Source organism: Acinonyx jubatus, chromosome B2 (assembly GCF_027475565.1).
Source record: "Acinonyx jubatus isolate Ajub_Pintada_27869175 chromosome B2, VMU_Ajub_asm_v1.0, whole genome shotgun sequence".
NCBI lineage: Eukaryota > Metazoa > Chordata > Mammalia > Carnivora > Felidae > Acinonyx > Acinonyx jubatus.
In genome coordinates, this window is record NC_069385.1 from 16,938,392 (window position 1) to 16,958,497 (window position 20,106).

Sequence of the window (20,106 nt, forward strand, 5' to 3'; positions counted from 1 at the left end):
CGGCCGAGGTTCCAGCCTCCTATGAGGAAGGAGGCTGCTGCCTGTGGCCTGGTGTGACACCAATTTCCTGCCCGCTGTTGCCCTCTGAAGCAGTGATGGCAAGTGAGAGGAGCCGTCCGGGTCAGGAGTCTGATCCCGCCCAGATTCCAGCAGGGCCGTTGATTTATGGCAGCTGCAAAGTAGAGCCAGACAGCTACTCAACACATTTTTGAGGGGTGCCTGTCTGGCTCAGCCAGAAAAACGTGTGACTCTTGATCTCTGGGTTCGAGCCCCACATTGGGCGTAGAGGTTACTAAAAAATAAACTTAAAAACATGTTTTTAGTACCTCGGTGTACTGGGCATGCACCAGGGCCATGGGAAACATGGCATCGGCCCCAGCCACTCCCTCCCTACGGAGGACCGCTGAACCCAGCAGGCTGTCCTGGGATCGAGTGCTCGCCTGGGCAGGAACCAAGTCAGGTGCCGATTATTGGAAGAAAGAGCTCATAGGAAGAAGGCATGGATATCCCGTTATCCCTATAGAAGTTTGAAAGGGATTTTGGTTTGTACAACCAAGGTGCCTGGGCGGTAGAGAGGGATAGAAGTGTGAGTACAAGCAGAGAGCTAACATTGCACCAGCCCAGTGTTTGCCTGGTTTCTTGACTTGGGCCAGTTTTCCAGGGCTCCAAAGATAAATTGCCAGTTGCACACTTCCGGCCTTTCTCCAAGATGACAAAATGTATCTGAAGTGGCAGAAAGTCATGTGCATCACTTTTGATTACTGAAAGGCCACTGGAGTATAGATCTTATATATGTAACTTTTTATAGAAAATTAAGGGGCACCTGGGTGGCTCAGTTGGTTGGGCATCCGACTTCGGCTCAGGTCATGATTTCTCGGTCTGTGAGTTTGAGCCCCACGTCGGGTTCTGTGCTGATAGCTCAGAGCCTAGAGCCTGCTTCAGATTCTGTCTCCCTCTCTCTCTCTGTCCTTCCCCCACTCACACTCTGTCTCTCTCTCAAAAGAAAGAAAGAAAGAAAGAAAGAAAGAAAGAAAGAAAGAAAGAAAGAAAGAAAGAAAGAATTTAAAAGAATGGCTGTGTTATTAACTGCTATCTGGAATCACTCTCTGGCTAGATTGGAATAACATACTATGAATTAAAGTAATAAAACATCACATAGAGACATTGAAAACCAGAAATGGGGACACAGAGGTGGTTCTCTCCCTTCTATTATAAATATATATTGGTCTTGCAGTTAATAACCCAGCTGTAATGGTAACCAGGGGTGGCACCATCTGGGGGACATAGGCAAGCATAGTACCCCTGCTGATGTGATAATTTGGGTGATCTTTGGATATAGAGGCTGCATGTTTTCAAGCTTTGAGAAAAATAATCTATTCAAATGCCAAGCCACCAAACACTTCCAATATGATCTAGATCAGTGGTCTCCAAAGAGGAACCCCCCCACACACAGATAAAGGCATTTGTAGGATGGAAAAGAAGACACCTGAACTTATATTTTTAGTAATTTTTAATCTCCTCCTTGAATTTTTAGTATATTTTATATCATGTTTAATATGTTAGTATGCTGGTACATGCATATTATTTTTAGATGGAGATGTGTGTTTATTACACTATATGCATAGTATACAACACTATATGTATTGATCAGATGTATGGTCAAAAAAGTTTAGAGACCACTGATCCAGTAATAAATGGATACGTTACAGATATCAATCTATCTCCAAAAGCTACCAAGTAGTAAGTAAAACCTTGACATATTTAGGATTTCCATGTCATGAACTGAAAAATGTGAGCAGTAACTGTATCCCGCTTGGTATTCAGGGTAACACAGTTTTCCTTCACTTTTCCTCCGAGTTCCTTTCCTGGAACCGAAGCAGATTCTCCTTTCCAGGACCAAATTTTCAGTCATAACTGAGGCCCTTTGCTTCCTCTTCTTTCTCAGGAGCTTCTCCCACCATTTCTTCTCTTTTTCCTGGATCAAGGTATCTTCAAATTGCCTTGTACCCAGATAGACTCCTTTCCCAGGCCCTTGTTTAACTGCATGCAATGGAATATGTATCCAAGATTTCACTTGGACTTATATACTATGCTCAACCATTTGCCTCGGTGGATTATCATAATCTACCATTCTCCCATGTCCTGAGAGAATTGTCTAGTTCCTTGTGTCCCTGGGAAATTAGGAAGTTCCTCACGACCTACGTCTAGCCTGATACCTTTACTCTGCATCAACCAGTGTCAAAGTCACCCAGTTGTTGTGTAGCTAAGTCTAGTAAAGTTGGCTTAATCTGGAGGAGGGGAATGCCTTTCAAGAAAATACACGTAGCTCCTTTACACTGTAAATTAAAAACTCCTAACAGCTTCAGGGCCGCCTGAAGCCACTTCAGGGGCGCCTGGGTGGCTTGGTTGGTTGAGTGTGTGTCTTTGGCTCAGGTCATGATATAGCGGTTTGTGGGTTCAGTCCCCCCATTGGGCTACATGCTAACAGTGCGGAGCCTGTTTGGGATTCTCTCTCCGCCCTTCTCCCACTTGTATGCATGCTTGCTCTCTGTCTCTCAAAATAAGTAAATAAACTTAAAAAAAAAAAAAAAACCAAACCCCTGGGGTGCCTGGTGGCTCAGTAGGTTAAGCATCCGACTTTGGCTCAGGTCATGGTCTCACAGTTCGTGAATTCGAGCCCTGTGTCAGGCTCTGTGCTGACAGCTCAGAGCCTGGAGCCTGCTTCAGATTCTGTGTCTCCCTCTCTGTCTGCCCCTCCCCTGCTCACGCGCGCGTGTGTGTGTGTGTGTGTGTGCAAAATAAAAATAAACATTATAAATGTTTATCTCAAAAATAAATAAACATTAAAAAAAAAACTAACAGAGCTCCAAAAGGGAGACAATTTCATTATTTGAAGAAAATAAATTCATACCAGCCAGTAGCTAGAGATTGTGTTTATTCTTTATGGCGGTAGGGATGTATGGTAGTCAACAAATAGGGTTCAATAGTCGAAAGTTAATCTCAGTAAAAATGATCACTTAGAAAACAAGAATGCAAGACATAGCATGTCTAAAGACATAGCATGTATAAAATGGTGTCTCTAATAAAACACATTTAGCCAGCCAAATGCCATGCGGGGTGGGGGGCAGTGTTAGGGGGCCCACAGAGTTGACGGGATGAACAGAGGAACGCAGAGTGAGATGTGAGGGAGCAAACCCGGGGCTGGCTGGGGAAGACCAGAGCTGCGGCTCATCTGTTCCCACCTGGTAGGCAGCGCTGGCCTGGAGAATGGCCCTGCGACCAAGAGCCCATGTGATGCCTCAGAGTTAAGTCAGGGAGTCAAGGAGGCACCCCTTTCTCGCAACCTTTTGCTCCAGCTCAGACTGTTGGTGTCTGCCCCATTATGTGCATCTCTCTCCCCCAAAATGTTCCATGTACATTTAGTCTTACTTAATCATGACACAGCGAAGTGTTGACGATACGGCACTCCTGTGACTTGAGACTTGTTCGCAAACAGGATGCTCGAACGTTTGCTCACGCCACCACTTCTCTTGTGATGACGGCTGCTGCATTGACATCATGCTGGCTTGCGATGGAGTGGAGCAGTGTCCTGATGGGTCCGATGAGGCTTTCTGTCATAATTGTGAGTCAGCTGCATGGCCTTTTCGGGCAAGGCGGGGAGACGGGATATCTTTATTCTCATAATAAAATGCAAATTCAGTATTGTTCTTTTTCTGCCCAGTTTTAGGTATAACTTCATGTGAATAAGCTATGCCTTAAATTAAATGACCATTAACTATAAGTCTGTAATCTGAGTTGCAAATGTCAAATGTTTTATATTGCTTACCTTCTTCACAATTTGCTTTGTTTTCTAAAAGACTCTTCCCCATCCTAAAAATGCTGTGAGGGATATGCTTTAAAAAAAAACTGAAGTGAGGGGCGCCCGGGTGGTTCAGTTGGTTAAGCGGCCGACTTCGGCTCAGGTCATGATCTCGCGGTCCGTGAGTTCGAGCCCCACGTCGGGCTCTGTGCTGACAGCTCAGAGCCTGGAGCCTGTTTCAGATTCTGTGTCTCCCTCTCTCTGACCCTCCCCCGTTCATGCTCTGTCTCTCTCTGTCTCAAAAATAAATAAATGTTAAAAAAAAAAAAAAACTAAAGCGAGTTAAGATTTTGTTTTGATAAATTTTTTAGAAAAAAAATTTTTTTCAATATCTATTTTTGAGAGAGAGACACACAGAGCACAAGCTAGGAGGGGCAGAGAGAGAGGGAGACACAGAATCTGAAGCAGGCTCCAGGCTCTGAGCTGTCAGAGCAGAGCCCGATGCAGGGCTCAAACGCACAAACCATGAGATCATGGCCTGAGCCAAAATCGGACGCTTAACCACCTGAGCCACCCAGGCGCCCCTTAAGCTTTGTTTTTGTCAATTTATTTGTGACATTTAGAAAGCCAGTTATTGGAAGAAGAGAAAACAGTTTACCCATTCGAAAAGAAGAGAGTAATTTTTATGGGGCTCTAACATGGCTTAGATGGTTATTATTCCCAAGTATCCATGGCTTCAAATCTACTGCAAATTTAGTGCTTTTAATTACAGTTCAGAAAAGAAACCCAGCAGCTAACGATAGCTCCTGTATCCTTCAGTGAGCCTTGACCGGAAGACGGTGACCCACACAGCAACTGCCCAGCCTAGAATCACAGGACCAATCAAAGATGTAGCAGGAGGCTCCTTCTTGGAAAAGTCCCAGAAAGTGACTGTCCCAAACCAGCCACTGGTGGTATCAAACACAGAGAAGAGGAATCATTCCACTTTTTGGGGACCAGAGAGTCAGACTGATCCTGTGATGCCAGGTAAGGACCTCAACAGCTTCTCCGGAAACAGCCTCATTTTCTCCAGTGACGCTGGGCTCAAAATGAAGGTTATATTTGAAGAGTGTTATGGAAATAAAACAAAGAAGAGAGTTAAAATGAAAACTGTGGCCAAAAAGGAAAAAAAAAAAAACCCACCCCATCTGACATTTGCACTGATTATTTATACTAAGGAACACCTACTAAATACATTCATACATTCATATATACTCCAGGGCTACCTGTACATTTATTAGTAAGTACGTTCGAATTAGGAAATTTCAACACCTGTGTTAAGAAAACAAATGCCCTACGTATGAAATTTTAGGTTATTTTGAGATGAAGCAGCATAACCCTCTTTGCACTAAGCTAGTGAATGTGAGTAAAGAGAATCTACATCATATTGAAATGGTTGCTTGTGCAAGCACTTCAGTCCTATGCTCCCAATTAACAAAATCTGTAACTTTTTTGTTTTCACTAATAAGGCTAATAAGAATCTTGTCTACGTTCACACTGCTGAAACATTAACATTCTGTCATCTTAAATTTGTTTTTGCACATTTGTATTGTTTGTGACAAGAGACAGAAATATAGAATATCACATTTCTGTACGCCTTTGTAAATGTCTTTTCAGTACTCAAACTCTGCATACCTTATACAGAAATAATCTGTCGCTACTTTAATAACTTCTTTATGAAATTCTTTTGTTCTATGCAGAAGATGCAAATAATAAAAAAAGGAAAATAATTTAAAATACCACTCTTTACTGAAAACAACTTTTGGTATTTTGGTATATTTTTTTCTAGTCTTGTTTATCTAATGTTTAGTTTTTTTCATATATTCTTTTTTTTAATGTTTATTTATTTTTGAGGGAGAGAGAGAATGTAAGCGTGCACGCGCGGGTAAGAGCACGAGTCACGGAGGGGCAGAGAAAGGGAGACACAGAATCTGAAGTTGGCTCCAGGTTCTGAGCTCTCAGCAGAGCCCCATGCGGGGCTCAAACCCATGAACTATGACATCATGACCTGAGCCGAAGTCAGATGCTTAACTGACTGAGCCACCCAGGCACCCCATCTACTGTTTAGATTTTAAGTGTATCTGTACAGATATGTCCACAGAAATATTCCATGAAGGGTTTTCTTTTGGAGAGTTTAGACTAGGTGCTTTCAAATGCCTAAGCTGGGTCTATACCTTTGTTAGTACTGCCACCTAATGGGTAAATCAGCCCATGTAGCAAAACTCACCATTAATATTCTGTTGCATTTTTTCTGGTCACTTTCATTTATACACATACATGCACACATTTATTCACTGTTTTATCTTAGCATAATTAATATACAGTGTTATAGTTTCAGGCATACAATATAATGATTTAACAATTCTATGCATTGCTCCCTGCTCATCATGATAAGTTTACTCTTAATCCCCTTCACCAACTTCACCCATCCCCCCAGCCAGTTCCCCTCCTTCAACCACCAGTTTGTTCTCTGTGTTTAAGTCTGTTTTTGTTTTTGTTTCTTTTTTTCTTTGTTCACTTGTTTTGTTTCTTAATTTCCACATATGAGTGAAATTGTATGGTATTTGTCTTTCGCTGTCTTATTTCACTTAGCATTATACTCTCTGGGTTCATCCATGTTGTTGCAAATGGCAAGATTTTGTCCTTTTTATGGCTGAGTAATATTCCATTACATACACACACACACACACACACACACACACACACACATCTTTATCCATTCATCTATGGAGGGGCACTTGTGTTCCTTCCATATCTTGGCTATTGTAAATAATGCCGCAGTAAACAGGGACACATGTATCTTTTCAAATTAGTGTTTTATTTTCTTTGGGTAAATACCCAGTAATGGAATTACTGGATCATATGGTAATCTATTTTTAATTTTTTGAGGAACTTCCATATTGTTTTCCACAGTGACTTTACCAGTTCATGTTCCCACCAACGGAATACGAAGATTCCTTTTTTAACGTGTCCTCATCAACACTTGTTATTACTTATCTTTTTTGTTTTTAGCCATTCTGACATTGTGATTTTGATTTACGTTTTCCTGATGATTAGCTATGTTGAACATCTTTCCATGGGTCTGTGGGTTCACTTGTATGCCTTCTATGGGAATATGTCTATTCTGCCCATTTTTAATCAGATTCTTTGTGGGCTTTTGGGGGAGGGTGTTAGGCTTATTAGGTTCTTTATATATTTTGGATTTTAACCCATTACTTGATATGTCATTCACAAATACCTTCTCCCATTCAGTAAGTTGCCTTATCATTTTGTTGATGGCTTCATTTGCCATGAAAAGCTTTTTACTTTGGTGTAGTCCTAATACTTTTATTTGTTTGTTTGTTTTTCCTCTTGCCTAAGGAAACACATCTAGTAAAATGTTTCTATAGCTAGCATTAAAGATATTACTGCCTATGTTTTCTTCTAGAAGTTTTATGGTTTCGGGTCTCACATTTAGGTCCTTAATCCATTTTGAGTTCATTTTTGTGTATGGTGTAAGAAAGTGGTCCAGTTTCATTCTTTTGCATGTGGCTGTCCAGTTTTCCCAACACCATTAATTGAAAAGACTGCCTTTTCCCCATTGTATATTCTTGCTTCCTTTGACCATATAGTTGTAGGTTTATTTTTGGATTTTCTATCCTGTTCCATTGATCGATGTGTCTATTTTTGTGTTCGTACCATACTGTTTGGATTACTGAAGCGTTGTAGTATATCTTGAAATCTGGGATTATGATACCTCCAGCTTTGTTCTTCTTTCTCACGTTTGCTTTGGTTATTTGGGATCTTCTTTGATTTTATATAAATTTTAGGATTATTTGTTATAGTTTTGTGGAAAATGTTATTGGTATTTTGAGAGGATTGCATTAAATCTGTAGATTGCTTTGGGTAGTATAGACATTTTAACAATATTTGTTCTTCCAGTCCATGAGCGTGGTGTATCTTTCCATTTGTTTGTGTCAGTTTCAGTTTCTTTCTTCAGTGTTTTATAGTTATTGGAGTTTAAGTCTTTTACCTCCCTGATTAAGTTTATTCCTAAGTATTTTATTCTTTTTGGTGCAATTGTAAATGGGATTTTTTTCCTTAATTTCTCTTTCTACTACTTCATTATTAGTATTTATAAATGCAACAGATTTTTGTATATTAATTTTGTCTCCTGCAACTCTACTGAATTCATTTATCAGTTCTAATAGTTTTTTGGACATTTATTCACTTTTAACAAAATAGGAACACATTATGTTTATGAAACTTTTCTTTTTCTCAGGAGTATTTATGTGTGTTATTACATGCCCATCAAAGACCAAAACTTCTTTCTCAGTGTTTATTTCTTTGAGGGGGGGAGGGGCAGAGAGAGGGGGATGGCAGGATCCAAAGCAGGCACCTCACTGATAGCAGCAAACTCCATGTGGGGCTTGAACTCACAAATACAAAGACCGTGAGCCAAAGTTGGATGCTCAACCACCCAGGAACCCCCAAAACAAAAACTTAAAAAAAAATTTTTTTTTTAATGTTTATTTATTTTTGAGAGAGAGACAGAGACAGAGTGTGAGTGAGGGAGGGGCAGAGAGAGAGGGAGACACAGCATCTGAAACAGATTCCGGGTTCAGAGCTGTCAGCACAGAGCCCGACATGCGGCTCGAACTCATGAACTGTGAGGTCATGATCTGAGCCGAAGTTGGACGCTCAACAGACTGAGCCACGGCAGGTGCCCCAAAAACAAAAACATTTTTAAGAAACAAAGCAAACAAACAAAAAAGGAAACAAACAAAAGGACTCCTAAATACAGAGAACACGCTGATAGGTGCTAGAAGGGAGGTGGTTGGGGAAATAGATGGAAAAAGAAATAAAAGCCTGGAGGCTGCTTCTGATTCTGTGTCTCCCTCTCTCTCTGCCCCTCTCCCGCTTGCACTCTGACTCTCTGCCTCTCTCTGTCTCTCTGTCTCTCTCTCTCTCTTAAAAATAAATAAAAATGTTAAAAAAAAATTTTTTTTTAAATGCATCACCAGAGCGCCTGGGTGGCTCAGTCATTTGGGCCTCCGTCTCTTGATTTCGGCCCAGGTCATGATCTCATGGTTTGTGAGTTTGAACCCCGGGTCAGACTCTGTGCTGACAGCGTGGAGCCTGCTTGAGATTCTCTCTCCCCCTCTCTCTCTGCCCCTCCTCTGCTCTCTCTCAAAATAAACAAACATTTAAAAAACTAATAAAATAAATAAATAAATAAAAATGCACTCCTATTTGTGACCTGTGCCTGGATTTTACAAGGATCATCAGCTAATATAATAAGGACAAGTTGAATTTTCTGCCACTTCCTTCCCCTACAGGCATCTCGTAAGGATAAAAAACTTAACTCACTGAAGATATGTTAAAGAGATACTATCATTAATACTGATAATATAGTACAGAAAGTAATGAGATGCGGTTTTTCACCTTGGCACAGGTGAAAAACTATTATTACCTTGCCAATAATATGGAGCCAATAGTATGGAGCACAGAGAAACAAGACTCAGGCGCTCTTGGTGGGACTGAACCCAGTACAATCTTCTAGAAGGCAGTTTCTGAAGCATTGAATCTGTATGTGCCCTGATTCAGTTATCCCACACTTGGGAATTCATCCCAAGCGTGTTACTAAGGATAAAATAAGGACTTGTGCCAATATCCAGTCACACAGTGAATGTCCGCTCGCCCGCTCAGAGCTGCGGTGGTGCCTGTGTTTGTTCAGCACGCAGTGACTCGATGGCTGAACTGTTGTGAGATGTGGCTGCATCTGTAGGGCCTGTTCCCTGTGTGGCCCAAGTCATTTATTAACAAGGCTGTCCTCTTTCTATCGGAGCTGGCCGGAGGAAAGAAATCAGATGTCCAGCACTGCAGAGTGCTCGAAAAGTGGTGTATCCACGTTCACAGTGAATCCTTTTTGTTTTTATTATTAAAAAAAATTTTTTTAACGTTTATTTATTTTTGAGAGAGAGAGAGTGCACGCTCATGCGTGCACACACAAGTGAGGGAGGGGCGGAGAGAGGGAGACAGAGGGTCCAAGGCAGGCTCGTGAGCGAGGAGCCTGAAGTGGGGGCTCGAATTCACGAATTGTGAGATCAGGACCTGAGCTGAAATCAAGAGTAGGCCGCTTAACCAAGCCACCCAGGCACCCCTTGAATCCATTTTTTTGGAAGTTGAGAATTCACGTCCAGCCCGGCAGGTCAACCAAGTTCTTTAAGGATCCAAACTGAAGCATGGACTTGGGAGAATGCCTGGTCTCTGTATGGACACATGGGGTTCTGCCTGCACTGTCTCCGATGTCCCTGCTAAACATGCCAAAGCCTCACTGTTTCACTTCTCTCCGGAGGTAGCCAGAGTGAGCACCTGCGACCTTCGCATCGTTATGGGAGGTGTTTTATCCAGAGAGGCTATCCTTATAAAGGATACTCAAAAGAGTTTTTTCATGTGCCCTGTATTTTTCATGGCTATTTCATTTTTTCGTTCTGCTGGACTGTCTCCTCTTATTGAGAAGCCATTCTGAACTTATGAAATAACACGTCTGGGAAGGTAGTTTGAATTTGTTGAAGCCTGATGAATAACATTATGCTCCCACATGATGGCAGGAGTCAACTGTTTCCTCAGATGAATGGATCTTGTCCTAGTATGATCCAGAACATTTCCTGAAGAGAGCTCCTTCTTACCTACTCTGTTGACATGCGGTGTGGTCTACCAGTGAATAGTGAGAAAGAACGATTCTGTTGTCTGTGTTAGTTGGCAGGTGGTCACAGGAAGCCATAGTACATTCTGGAAGGCAGGCCCGTATTGTAATCACTTTTCTAGCTAGTATTTCCACCTTCCTTCCAGAACATGCTTGCATGTGCAGTGGTGACTGAAAATAAATTTAAAGCAACTTCTGTGCAGCTTCCAACTCCTTCTGTGAGTGCATGGCTATGCATGGTACACGTTAACACAATAGGTCATTCAGAAGAGGGGAAAAATAATTTCCCAAGACATTAACTTTTCTAAAAGGATCATTACCAAAATGAGTTATTTGCAGAAGCAAATTCCATCTTTGTCTCGTTTGTTCTGACTTGCCACTCTGGGGAGAGCCTATGATAGCACGTGTGGAATGAAGCATTTCTCTATGGTGTTCCATACGTTGGTGTCCAGGAAAAGTGAATCAGGCAGTCTGGAAATGACAGTGAATTCCTCCCTGAAATGTAGAAAACAAAAATTCACATTTCAAATACCAACTCGGGCAGGGCACGTCCCCTGGAAATTCTAGAGTCTGTGGCAACTGTGGCTTCTTAAGTCTCCTGTGTGTACTGTCCTCTCCCTAATGCCTGAGCTCGCCCACCTCCCACAGCACTGGCTTCCTCTCCCCAGGAGTGAGGGCATTTAAGAAAATACTCTTCAAATTTGACAACTGAAGATCCAGAATGAATATGTTTACTTTCAAATGAACCCATCTCCAAGGCAAGATCCCCTTTCTAACTACAATTAACCTATTTCTCTGCTGCATCCTTAATAGAGAGCTTTATCTCAGACTTCCTAAGGAAATATTTCAATTTGTGATTTTGCCTAGTTATTTTTGATTTGCCTGGATATGAGTAAATGGATACAGTATAAACTCTAAGTTCTTGGATCTGTGACTTTGAGAGCAGTTTGGTTCAGTAGAAAATTCCTGCTCTGGGTGCCCGGGTGTCTCAGTCGGTTGAGCATCTGACTTCAGCTCAGGTCATGATCTCGCTGTTTGTGAGTTTAAGCCCCATGCTGGGCTCTGTGCTGACAGCTCAGAGCCTGGGGCCTGCTTTGGATTCTGTGTCTCCCTCTCTCTCTGCCCTCCCCTCTCATGCTGTCTCTGTCTCTCTCTCAAAAATAAATAAACATTAAAGAAAATATTTTTTAAAAAAGAAAGACAAGCTCCTGCTGTGGATCGGTCCTGGGTTCTAATCCCAGCACCACCTGGTACTAGTGTCCAGGTAATTAACTTCTCCGAACTGTGTTTCCTTGCTTGAAAGAGGATAATCATATCTTCTCACAGTGTTGCTATACGTAGTGCGTGAGATATCGTATGTAAATATAATTTATGTCTCTCAGTAACTGTTAGTGCTAGATGAATTTTCGCTGGAGCACTCACTAGGAAACTCAGGTAAGAGAGCTACAAGCTTACGAGATAGTTAATTCTAATAAAAAATAGAAACAGCGCAGTGGTGGTCCCAGTACTGAGTTTCTCTTCAGAATTAAGGTGAAGAATCTCTCATCTTTGGTGGAAAGATGGGGTGGGGGAGGGGATTGTGAATGTGGTTATTTCGTATTTTTACATTGGATAGAAGACAAACGAGTTAATCCTCTGAAAAGAATTGGACGTTGGTAAATTTCAGTGTTTTTATTCCTGGCTCATTATTTTTAAAAAGTAGGACATGAATTCCCAGCCATGTGATCTTCCCACTTCCAGATTTATTATTGGAAATAGTACTTACTGAGTGCCTGTCACTGTGGACTTCTTTGGTCTTTTTTTTCCCCCCTAGTTTATTTATTTATTTTGAGAGAGAAAGAAAGCACAGTAGGGGCAGAGAGAGAGAGAGAGAGAGAGGCAGGGAGAGAGAATCCCAAGCAGGTTCTGCACTGCCAGCCCAGAGCTCAACACAGGGCTTGAACTCACAAACTGTGAGATCAGGACTTGAGCCGAAACCAAGAGCCGATGCTCAACCAACTGAGCTACCCAGGCGCCCCTGCTTCTTTGGTCTTAATAGCAACCTGGCGATATGCAGAAATCATTAGCAGCATTTTATGGATGAAGACACTGAGTCACAGAGAAGTGAAGAACTCAGACTGGGTCACACAGCTAGGAAGTGATAAAGCCAGAATTTAACTCAGCGGTCTAACCCCAGCCCCAAGGGGATGATGGCTTCGGCAGCAAGCCTCACAGTGTTCAAGGATCTTTTCTCTTAGCTACAGAGACAGGAAGCAGCTACAGTTCCCTTAAGACCTGCTTGTATGGTATTTTATGTTAGGGCATTAGAAGCGCAAAAGGACGAGAATCTGGGGGCACCTGGGTGGTTCAGTCGGTTGAGCAGCGAGCTCTGTATTTCAGCTCAGGTCGTGATCTCACAGTTCAAGAGATTGAGCCCCACGTCAGTGCAGGGCCTGACTGGGAGTCTCTCTCCCTCTCTCTGTGCCCTTCGCGTGCACACTCTCACTCTCTCTCTCTCTCAAAATAAATAAATAAGCTTTAAAAAAAGGGAAGACATCTGTGAGTACTAGAGTAGTCAGGATTGGCTACTTGTAGATCTGCGTTATGACTTTCATGGGCCTGTTAAAGAAAATCCCGAAATATTAAACTTTAGGACTGTGTTGGTGTAGAGATTAATATAACACAGGCTACATTCACTATCATATATGCATTATTATTATTATTGTTATTATTATTATATCCATTGTTCTCTTGTGATTTTTTTGAATGTTTATTTAATTTTGAGAGAGAGAGAGAAAGAGTACGAGCAGGGGAGGGGTAGAGAGAGAGAGAGGGAAACACAGAATCGAAAGCAGGCTCCAGGCTCCAAGCTATCAGCACAGAGTCCAACGCGGGGCTTGAACTCACGAACCATGTGACCATGACCCGAGCCAAAATTGGACACTTAACCAACTGAGCCACCCAGGCACCCCTGTTTTCTTGTGATTTTAAGAGAAATTAAACTGAAACATTTTTGCAAGCCCCAGGTTCGATGCCCATTTTGCCTGGTGGACAGGTGGTCCCCACCTGTGCTAGGCATGGACATTCTGCTATGCTGTGAAGAATGGGCAGAAAGAGTTTGAATACATGGAAAACAAGGGCTCTAATTAATAGCCTGAGAAAATGGGTTTGAGAGTGATAATTACTGAAGCAGGAGATCTCAGCTACCCAAAGTGAAGGGAGTTTGCCGGGAATAGAGGGCAATATGGAGAACCTTGAAAGCCCTGCTGAAGCATCTGGACAGGTGGAATCAAGAAGGAGAGGAACAGGGCACCTGGGTGGCTCAGTCGGTTGAGTGTCCAGCTTCGGCTCAGGTCATGATCTCGTGGTTTGTGGGTTTGAGCCCCGTGTGGAACTTTGTGCTGACAGCACAGAGCCTGCTTCTGATTCTCTATCTCCCTCTCTTTCTGACACTCTCCCACTCATGCATGTGCTGTCTCTCTCTCTCTCTCTCTCTCTCTCTCTCTCTCTCAAAAATAAACATAAGAAAAAATTTTTAAAAAAAAGGAGAGTAAGAGAATTTGGTCTCCAAAGCCAGTCGAAGAAGGATCAATATCCATCCATAATAAAGCTTTCATCCATTCATGGCAAAATGAGAAAAATAAGGACAATGCAGGGAGTTTTTTTTATAAGACTACATTCATTCAATTCAAAGAGCTATCCTTTTTATGTATTAAACTCTTCATGTTTTGTGGGTTACACATTTCCTTACTTTATAATGAGGTGAAGGCAATGGCCTTTTTTAAAAAAAATTTTTTTAATGTTTATTTTTGAGAGAGACAGAGACAGAATGCAAGTAGGTTAGGGGCCAAGAGAGAGGGAGACACAGAATCCGAAGCAGGCTCCAGCCTCCGAGCTGTCAGCACAGAGCCCGACGCGGGGCTCGAACCCACGAGCTATGAGATCATGACCTGAGCCGAAGTCGGACGCTCAACCGACTGAGCCACCCAGGCGCCCCCAGCAATGGCCTTCTTAAATGGCCATTTCTTTTACTGTCTTTATTTGGCAAAATAAAAAATTGACCCTAACTTGGCCCCAAGAATCATTTTGAATTTTGGATTGATCCACAAAATCCAAAGGTGTTGAAATCAGCTTGCCAGGTGGAGGACAGCCCAGGCTCTCGATGGCCCCAGGGCCCCAGCAGCCCCATGGCTTCAATGCAGTATCCCTGTCCCCATCCTGCTGGGAACGGTCTCCAGCTCCAGGCAGCAATCCCTTTGTCCGTGAGCCATGAGCCGAGCAGTCCCAGCACCTGGTGGCCCCGCCACAGTAAGAGCCGTTCCCTGGCTGGCTCTGCCCGGTGCCTCCCCGGGGTCACTCTCTTACAGTCTCCCACTGCCTGCTCTTCTTCCGTTCCCTCCCCTCGCCGTTCTGGTTGGGAGGGGGCTTCCAGCACTACAGTCCAGTGGACAGTGATAGCAATCAGCCTGCAAGGTAACTCTGATTCTCTGGCCCACAAGAAATTGCTCCTGCCTTACTCGCATCTCTCATTCTCTTCGGGCCCGCGGTTTATGGAGGACAGCCCAGGTTACTGGCTATCTGCAGGCGGCGTGTATGGTGCCTTTTAGAGTAACGTGACAAAGCACGGCAGAAGGTAGGGAGCCTGCCGTGGCCTTGGCCGTGAGAAGCAAATGTGGGTTAACCTCCTCGCACTGATATGCTGAGCGAGTGGGGATGAGGGGCCTTTGCAGACGTGTTCCAGTAGCAATGTCTGCACGCAGAGTGCTTGAGTGAAAGGTGACACGGACCTAAGGCTGTGGCAGTTGAGGACAGAGGAGAGGGACCGTAGTCGAGGATATTTCAGAGTGTCATGGACATGGCCTGTGTGATTCAGCTACTGATGGCTTGCAGGGCTGAGTGAAAAGGAACCTGAAGGATGCCTTAATGAAACACACACATTTGCAGTCCCTTCTCTTTAACAGCACAAGCACGTGACTGCAACCATCTCTTCAAGTCCTGGCTTTCTGGCCCTAGTAGGTACCTGCAATAACTTTATAATTTTCCATCATCCTGTTGAGTTTTGTGATCCTTAGTAAATCCAGGCATATCACTTAGTACAGATTCCGAAGCGTTTTATAAATACTACCTTTAAGTAGCCTTATTTCAGTTGCAGGTGTTGCGAACAGATCTGTAGATGACATAGGAGTAAAGAAGCTTTAAGCTTTTGCTTCTCAGTAGAATTCCTCATGTCAGCTCATCCTTTCTATTTACTGTCACTGAGGATTATATTATCCCCAAGCTCATTTGAGATCACACCATAGCACGAGGGCAACTCCATTAGCTTAATCATCATCTTGTCAATGTAATAAGCACACAAATGCTGTAAATTCCCGGATGGGAAATGATTCGGTGGTACGGCCATGGCTTATCAGACCTGGGATGAAAGTCCTAAGGTTTGATCTTTCTTACTAGTCACTCTCAGTAGTGTAATACAACTGGATAGAGTAAATAATTAACAACATATCATTACACCAGAAATGCTGTTTTCCACCAACAAGCAGTTAGACATGCCTGAGTTTAAATCCCAGCCCTGTGACCCGCTTACTACTCAAAAAGAACCCGGGCAAGTACCAAACCTCTCTGACCCAAGCGGAAAACAAAGAGCAATGAATACCCGCCAAGTAGGGCTGAGGTGAGAAAGTCAAACGACTTGTCTGAGTGGCTTATGCAAGCTCACTCTTCATTTTTTAAAGAAAAACTTTTGTGGACGTTTCTGCTTTTCATGGTATAGATTGCAGAGATCACCCGTGACTTTTCTAGCTGACGTCTTTCTTTCCTTCTCCAGAGTGCTGGGTGCCTTTTCCCCTTTCTCTGTCCAGCGGTTTTGTTCTCGTCCCATACTCTGGTCATGTTAGTTACCTAGTGTTTTAATATCAAACACAGACCTACATTTACAAGAGTAATAAATTTTACAAGTTCTTTAAATCCATCCTAAGAAAAATAGATGAGGCTATATTTTCATGTCTGTTTCCTAAAGTTTCTGATGTACCTTTGACATATGTTCTCTCTGTTTTCTGTAGATAGTGGTTCCTCAGGGAAGAACAGAAAAGAAAAAAATTATATTTTTGAATCAAAGAGCGATCGAGGAGGAGGGGAACACCCAGCCCCAGAAACAGGTAAATCTGGAATTTGGAAATTCATTGCAGAGTACAGACATTTGTAGAACCACATATCCTCCAGTGGAAGGTACCAGATGAAGCTGCAAGAGTCTAGGACAAGAGCAGTGACCGATCCGTGGATCGGAAGAGCTGTTGTATTCTCCCTCTATCAGGCTGCATCTATGGGCTCTTGAACTAGTAACCTCACATCCTTGGACCTAGGCTTCCTCTTTTCTCAGTTGATTGGACTAGAGGATGACTCTATTTCTTTCCAGGTGTAACATGCTATGGAAAAAGTAATATTCACAGCCTAGAAGTTAAGAACTAGATATTCATGGCCCTAGAATCTGAGGCCGAGGTTCAGACCCTTGCTCCGTCACTAAACTCCATGACCTTTGGCAGGCGATTTTCTCTCTCCGGATCCCAGTTCTCCTCAGTCGTAAGATGGAAATGGCAACTATCACTGCCTCATACTTGTTGGGGGAGAAATGGGACAATTAACATAAACCGTTTAGCACACGTGTGTGACTCATACATAAATAAATGATAATAAATAGCCACACTGGTTCGGCTAATAAATAATAAATAAGTAAATGATGGCTATTATGCTTGAGTTAGTTATAAAGATCTTATAGAACTACCCTACGACCCAGCAATTGCACTACTAGGTATTTATCCAAGGGATACAGGTGTGTGTTTTGAAGGGGCACATGCACCCCAATGTTTATAACAGCACTATCGACAATAGCCAAAGTATGGAAGGGTCCAAATGTCCATTGATGGATGAATGGATCAAGAAGATGTGGTACATATATACAATGGAGTTATTACTCGGCAATCAAAAAGGATGAAATCTTGCCATTTGCAACTACGTGGATGGAACTAGAGGGTATTATGACTTCACTCATATGAGGACTTTAAGAGACAAAACAGATGAACATAAGGGAAGGGAAGCAAAAAATAATATAAAAACAGGGAGGGGGACAAAAACATGAGACTCTTAAACATGGAGAACAAACAGGATTATTGGAGTGGCTAAATGGGAAAGGGGCATTAAGGAATGTACTCCTGAAATCATTGTTGCACTATATGCTAACTAACTTGGATGTAAATTAAAAAAATAAATTAAATAAAAATTAAAAAAAAAAAAGATCCTAGAGTACCTAGTTCTCTCCAGCTGCTCTAGTGATGGATGAAGACCAAAGACAATGAGGAAAGAGTGTAGGAGGTCGAGGGAATATTTAGTGAGTGAAAGAAGAATACCACAATTCCATAATTATGGTCACTTTTAACTAGAAAGAGAACACTTTTGACTGAGTTCTTCAGAAAGGCAGGTTTTAATCCTAAATCCCACAAACTAATTAGTAAAAGAAGATTTAGGAGAATAAAATATGATTCTTAAATTATAGACCTGAACATGGAGAAGACTTTTTTACCCTAGAGTGTTCTTTGTAAAATCTGGACCACATTATCGTGTAACCACTAACCAACAAGTGGCCAAAATAATCCAGACGTCAAGTGCCTAGAGGCTGTTCCGTCTGCTGGACTACTGGCCTTGCCCCTGTCCCCACATAACTCAATAAAAAGCGCCCTGTGCCCCATCGACATATAAAGGGAAGCCAGGCCTGCCCCTGCCCCTGCCCCATGCCTAGATGTGTGTAGAAAGCCTCCATTCTAACTGGTCACTGCCCATTCCAGTTGTTATATGTTATGAACATCACTCCAGCTCATATGAACAATTCATCTCCTTCGCTGGTTCCTGAGAAAATTATATAATGATGTGTTTTATTAGGGGTTAGAAAATTTTAAATCTCAAATTACCCACGATAAAGACAATGAAGAAACCATGCCGAGTAAGCATTGAAAAGTCCAGAATAATTTTCAGTATTGTAGCAAGTTTTTTGTGATGGGAGATTTCATTTTCCTTGTCGTCAAAGCATTAAACAGGAATCAATTCGACGTTCAGCCACCACACATCTGACTTGGCAAGTAGAAGTTTCCCCTAGATTGTATGTCTGCTCTGTTGTTACCACAGCGGCATCTGCACTGTGGCCCTGGGGCTGGCATCGCCAACCACAGCCCCCTCCCCCTGCGGCCTCAGCGCTGGTGTTCATCTTCACACGAATCACACACCTTTAGAAGGGCAGCCTCTGATGCTTTCCCTGCCCTGAACGAGCACAGAGGTCCTCCTCCACCACCCCTCCCCGAACGTGAGTAGTCGCCCGTTTGCACCCATACCCTTCCTTTCCTTCAGTACTAAGCGAAGGAGTGTCCCCTCTTTCCACGGTCAGTCTCCCCCTGGTCTTGAGGCAGCCCCTTATCCCCATCATCGATTAACTCTCTGATGTTTTTCATCTGTTTCTCTACTGGCTCGTTGCCCCAACAGACACCTTCAGATCTCTCCCAACACACAAAAACGAAACAGCACCCTTCCATCTTCAGTCTCCGCGTAAATGAATTCCCGATTGCCAAGTCCGCTGGCCTCTCTGGGCTCCACCCCACTTGACCTCTGCTTAGCATTTGGTTCGGCCAAGTGCTTCCTTGAAGTAATCTCTTCCCTGTGCTTCCAAGACTCCCCTGTCCGCTGGCTGTCCTGCCACCTGTCTGATGCGTCTCCTGTTCTCTTAGCTTCTCTTCTTTTGTCTGCCCTCTTAAATGCCGGTGCTTCCTCCCCGACTCGCTCCTCGCGCTCCTTCTTCTCCCTTTCTCTCTGGCGATCTCATTCACTTCTGTGGCTGCGGTCACCACCTTGACGCTACAGACTCACATATTTAGGCCAAATAATCCAGAAACCTAATAGAAATTTCGACCTGGATCATCTATAGGCATCTCAATCTGAAAATGTCAGAAAATAAACGTATCTCCCCACCCACCCCAAACAAGCTCCATTATTCATTTAAACACGCAGGCAAAACGCTTATGGACCAGAAGCACGAACTACATCTTTCACATGTGCACTTCCTATATAATTCCATCATAATAATTACACTTAATTGTATTTTTTCATTTAAATGTTTGTCCACCCAGACCAGAAGTCATGAATAATAATGCTCTCATTTCCCTTTTGGGGAAGCACTGTACCACGGTGGTTCTGGAGCTGTGCTGTCTGGGGCCCTATCCTAGCTCCACCCCTGGCCGTACAGACTTAGACTAGTCACTTAATTCTTTTTATTTTTGTGTTTATTTTTTTATTATTTATTTTTATTTTTTAATTTATCTCCCAGTTAGTTAGCATATAGTGCAATAATGATTTCAGGAGTAGATTCTAGGGATTCATCCCCTACGTAGAACACCCAGTGCTCATCCCAACAAGTGTCTCCCTCAATGCCCCTTCCCCATTTAGCCCATCCCCCCACCCACAACCCCTCCAGCAACCCTCAGTTTGTTCTCTATATTTAAGTCTTTTATGTTTTGTCCCCCTCCCTCTTTTTATATTATTTTTGCTTCCCTTCCCCTATGTTCAT

The 20,106-nt window shown here is 42.8% G+C and overlaps 1 protein-coding gene across 5 annotated transcripts in view; it reads left to right on the plus strand.

The window, feature by feature from the left end:
• The window catches only part of LRP11 (LDL receptor related protein 11), a 63,739-nt gene that overhangs the window by 22,482 nt on the left and 21,151 nt on the right, over nucleotides 1-20,106 (plus strand). For 4 of the 5 annotated variants that reach the window (XR_008298273.1, XM_053222116.1, XM_027056645.2 and 1 more), the window contains exons 4-6: nucleotides 3,497-3,622; nucleotides 4,619-4,825; nucleotides 16,565-16,660. Coding sequence is in view for 4 of the 5 variants with exons in the window: in XM_053222116.1 (XP_053078091.1) it covers nucleotides 3,497-3,622; nucleotides 4,619-4,825; nucleotides 16,565-16,660 (429 nt within the window). In the remaining variant the exon portion in view is untranslated. The remainder of the gene's footprint in view (nucleotides 1-3,496; nucleotides 3,623-4,618; nucleotides 4,826-16,564; nucleotides 16,661-20,106) is intronic. The other variant, XM_027056646.2, reaches the window with a different exon arrangement.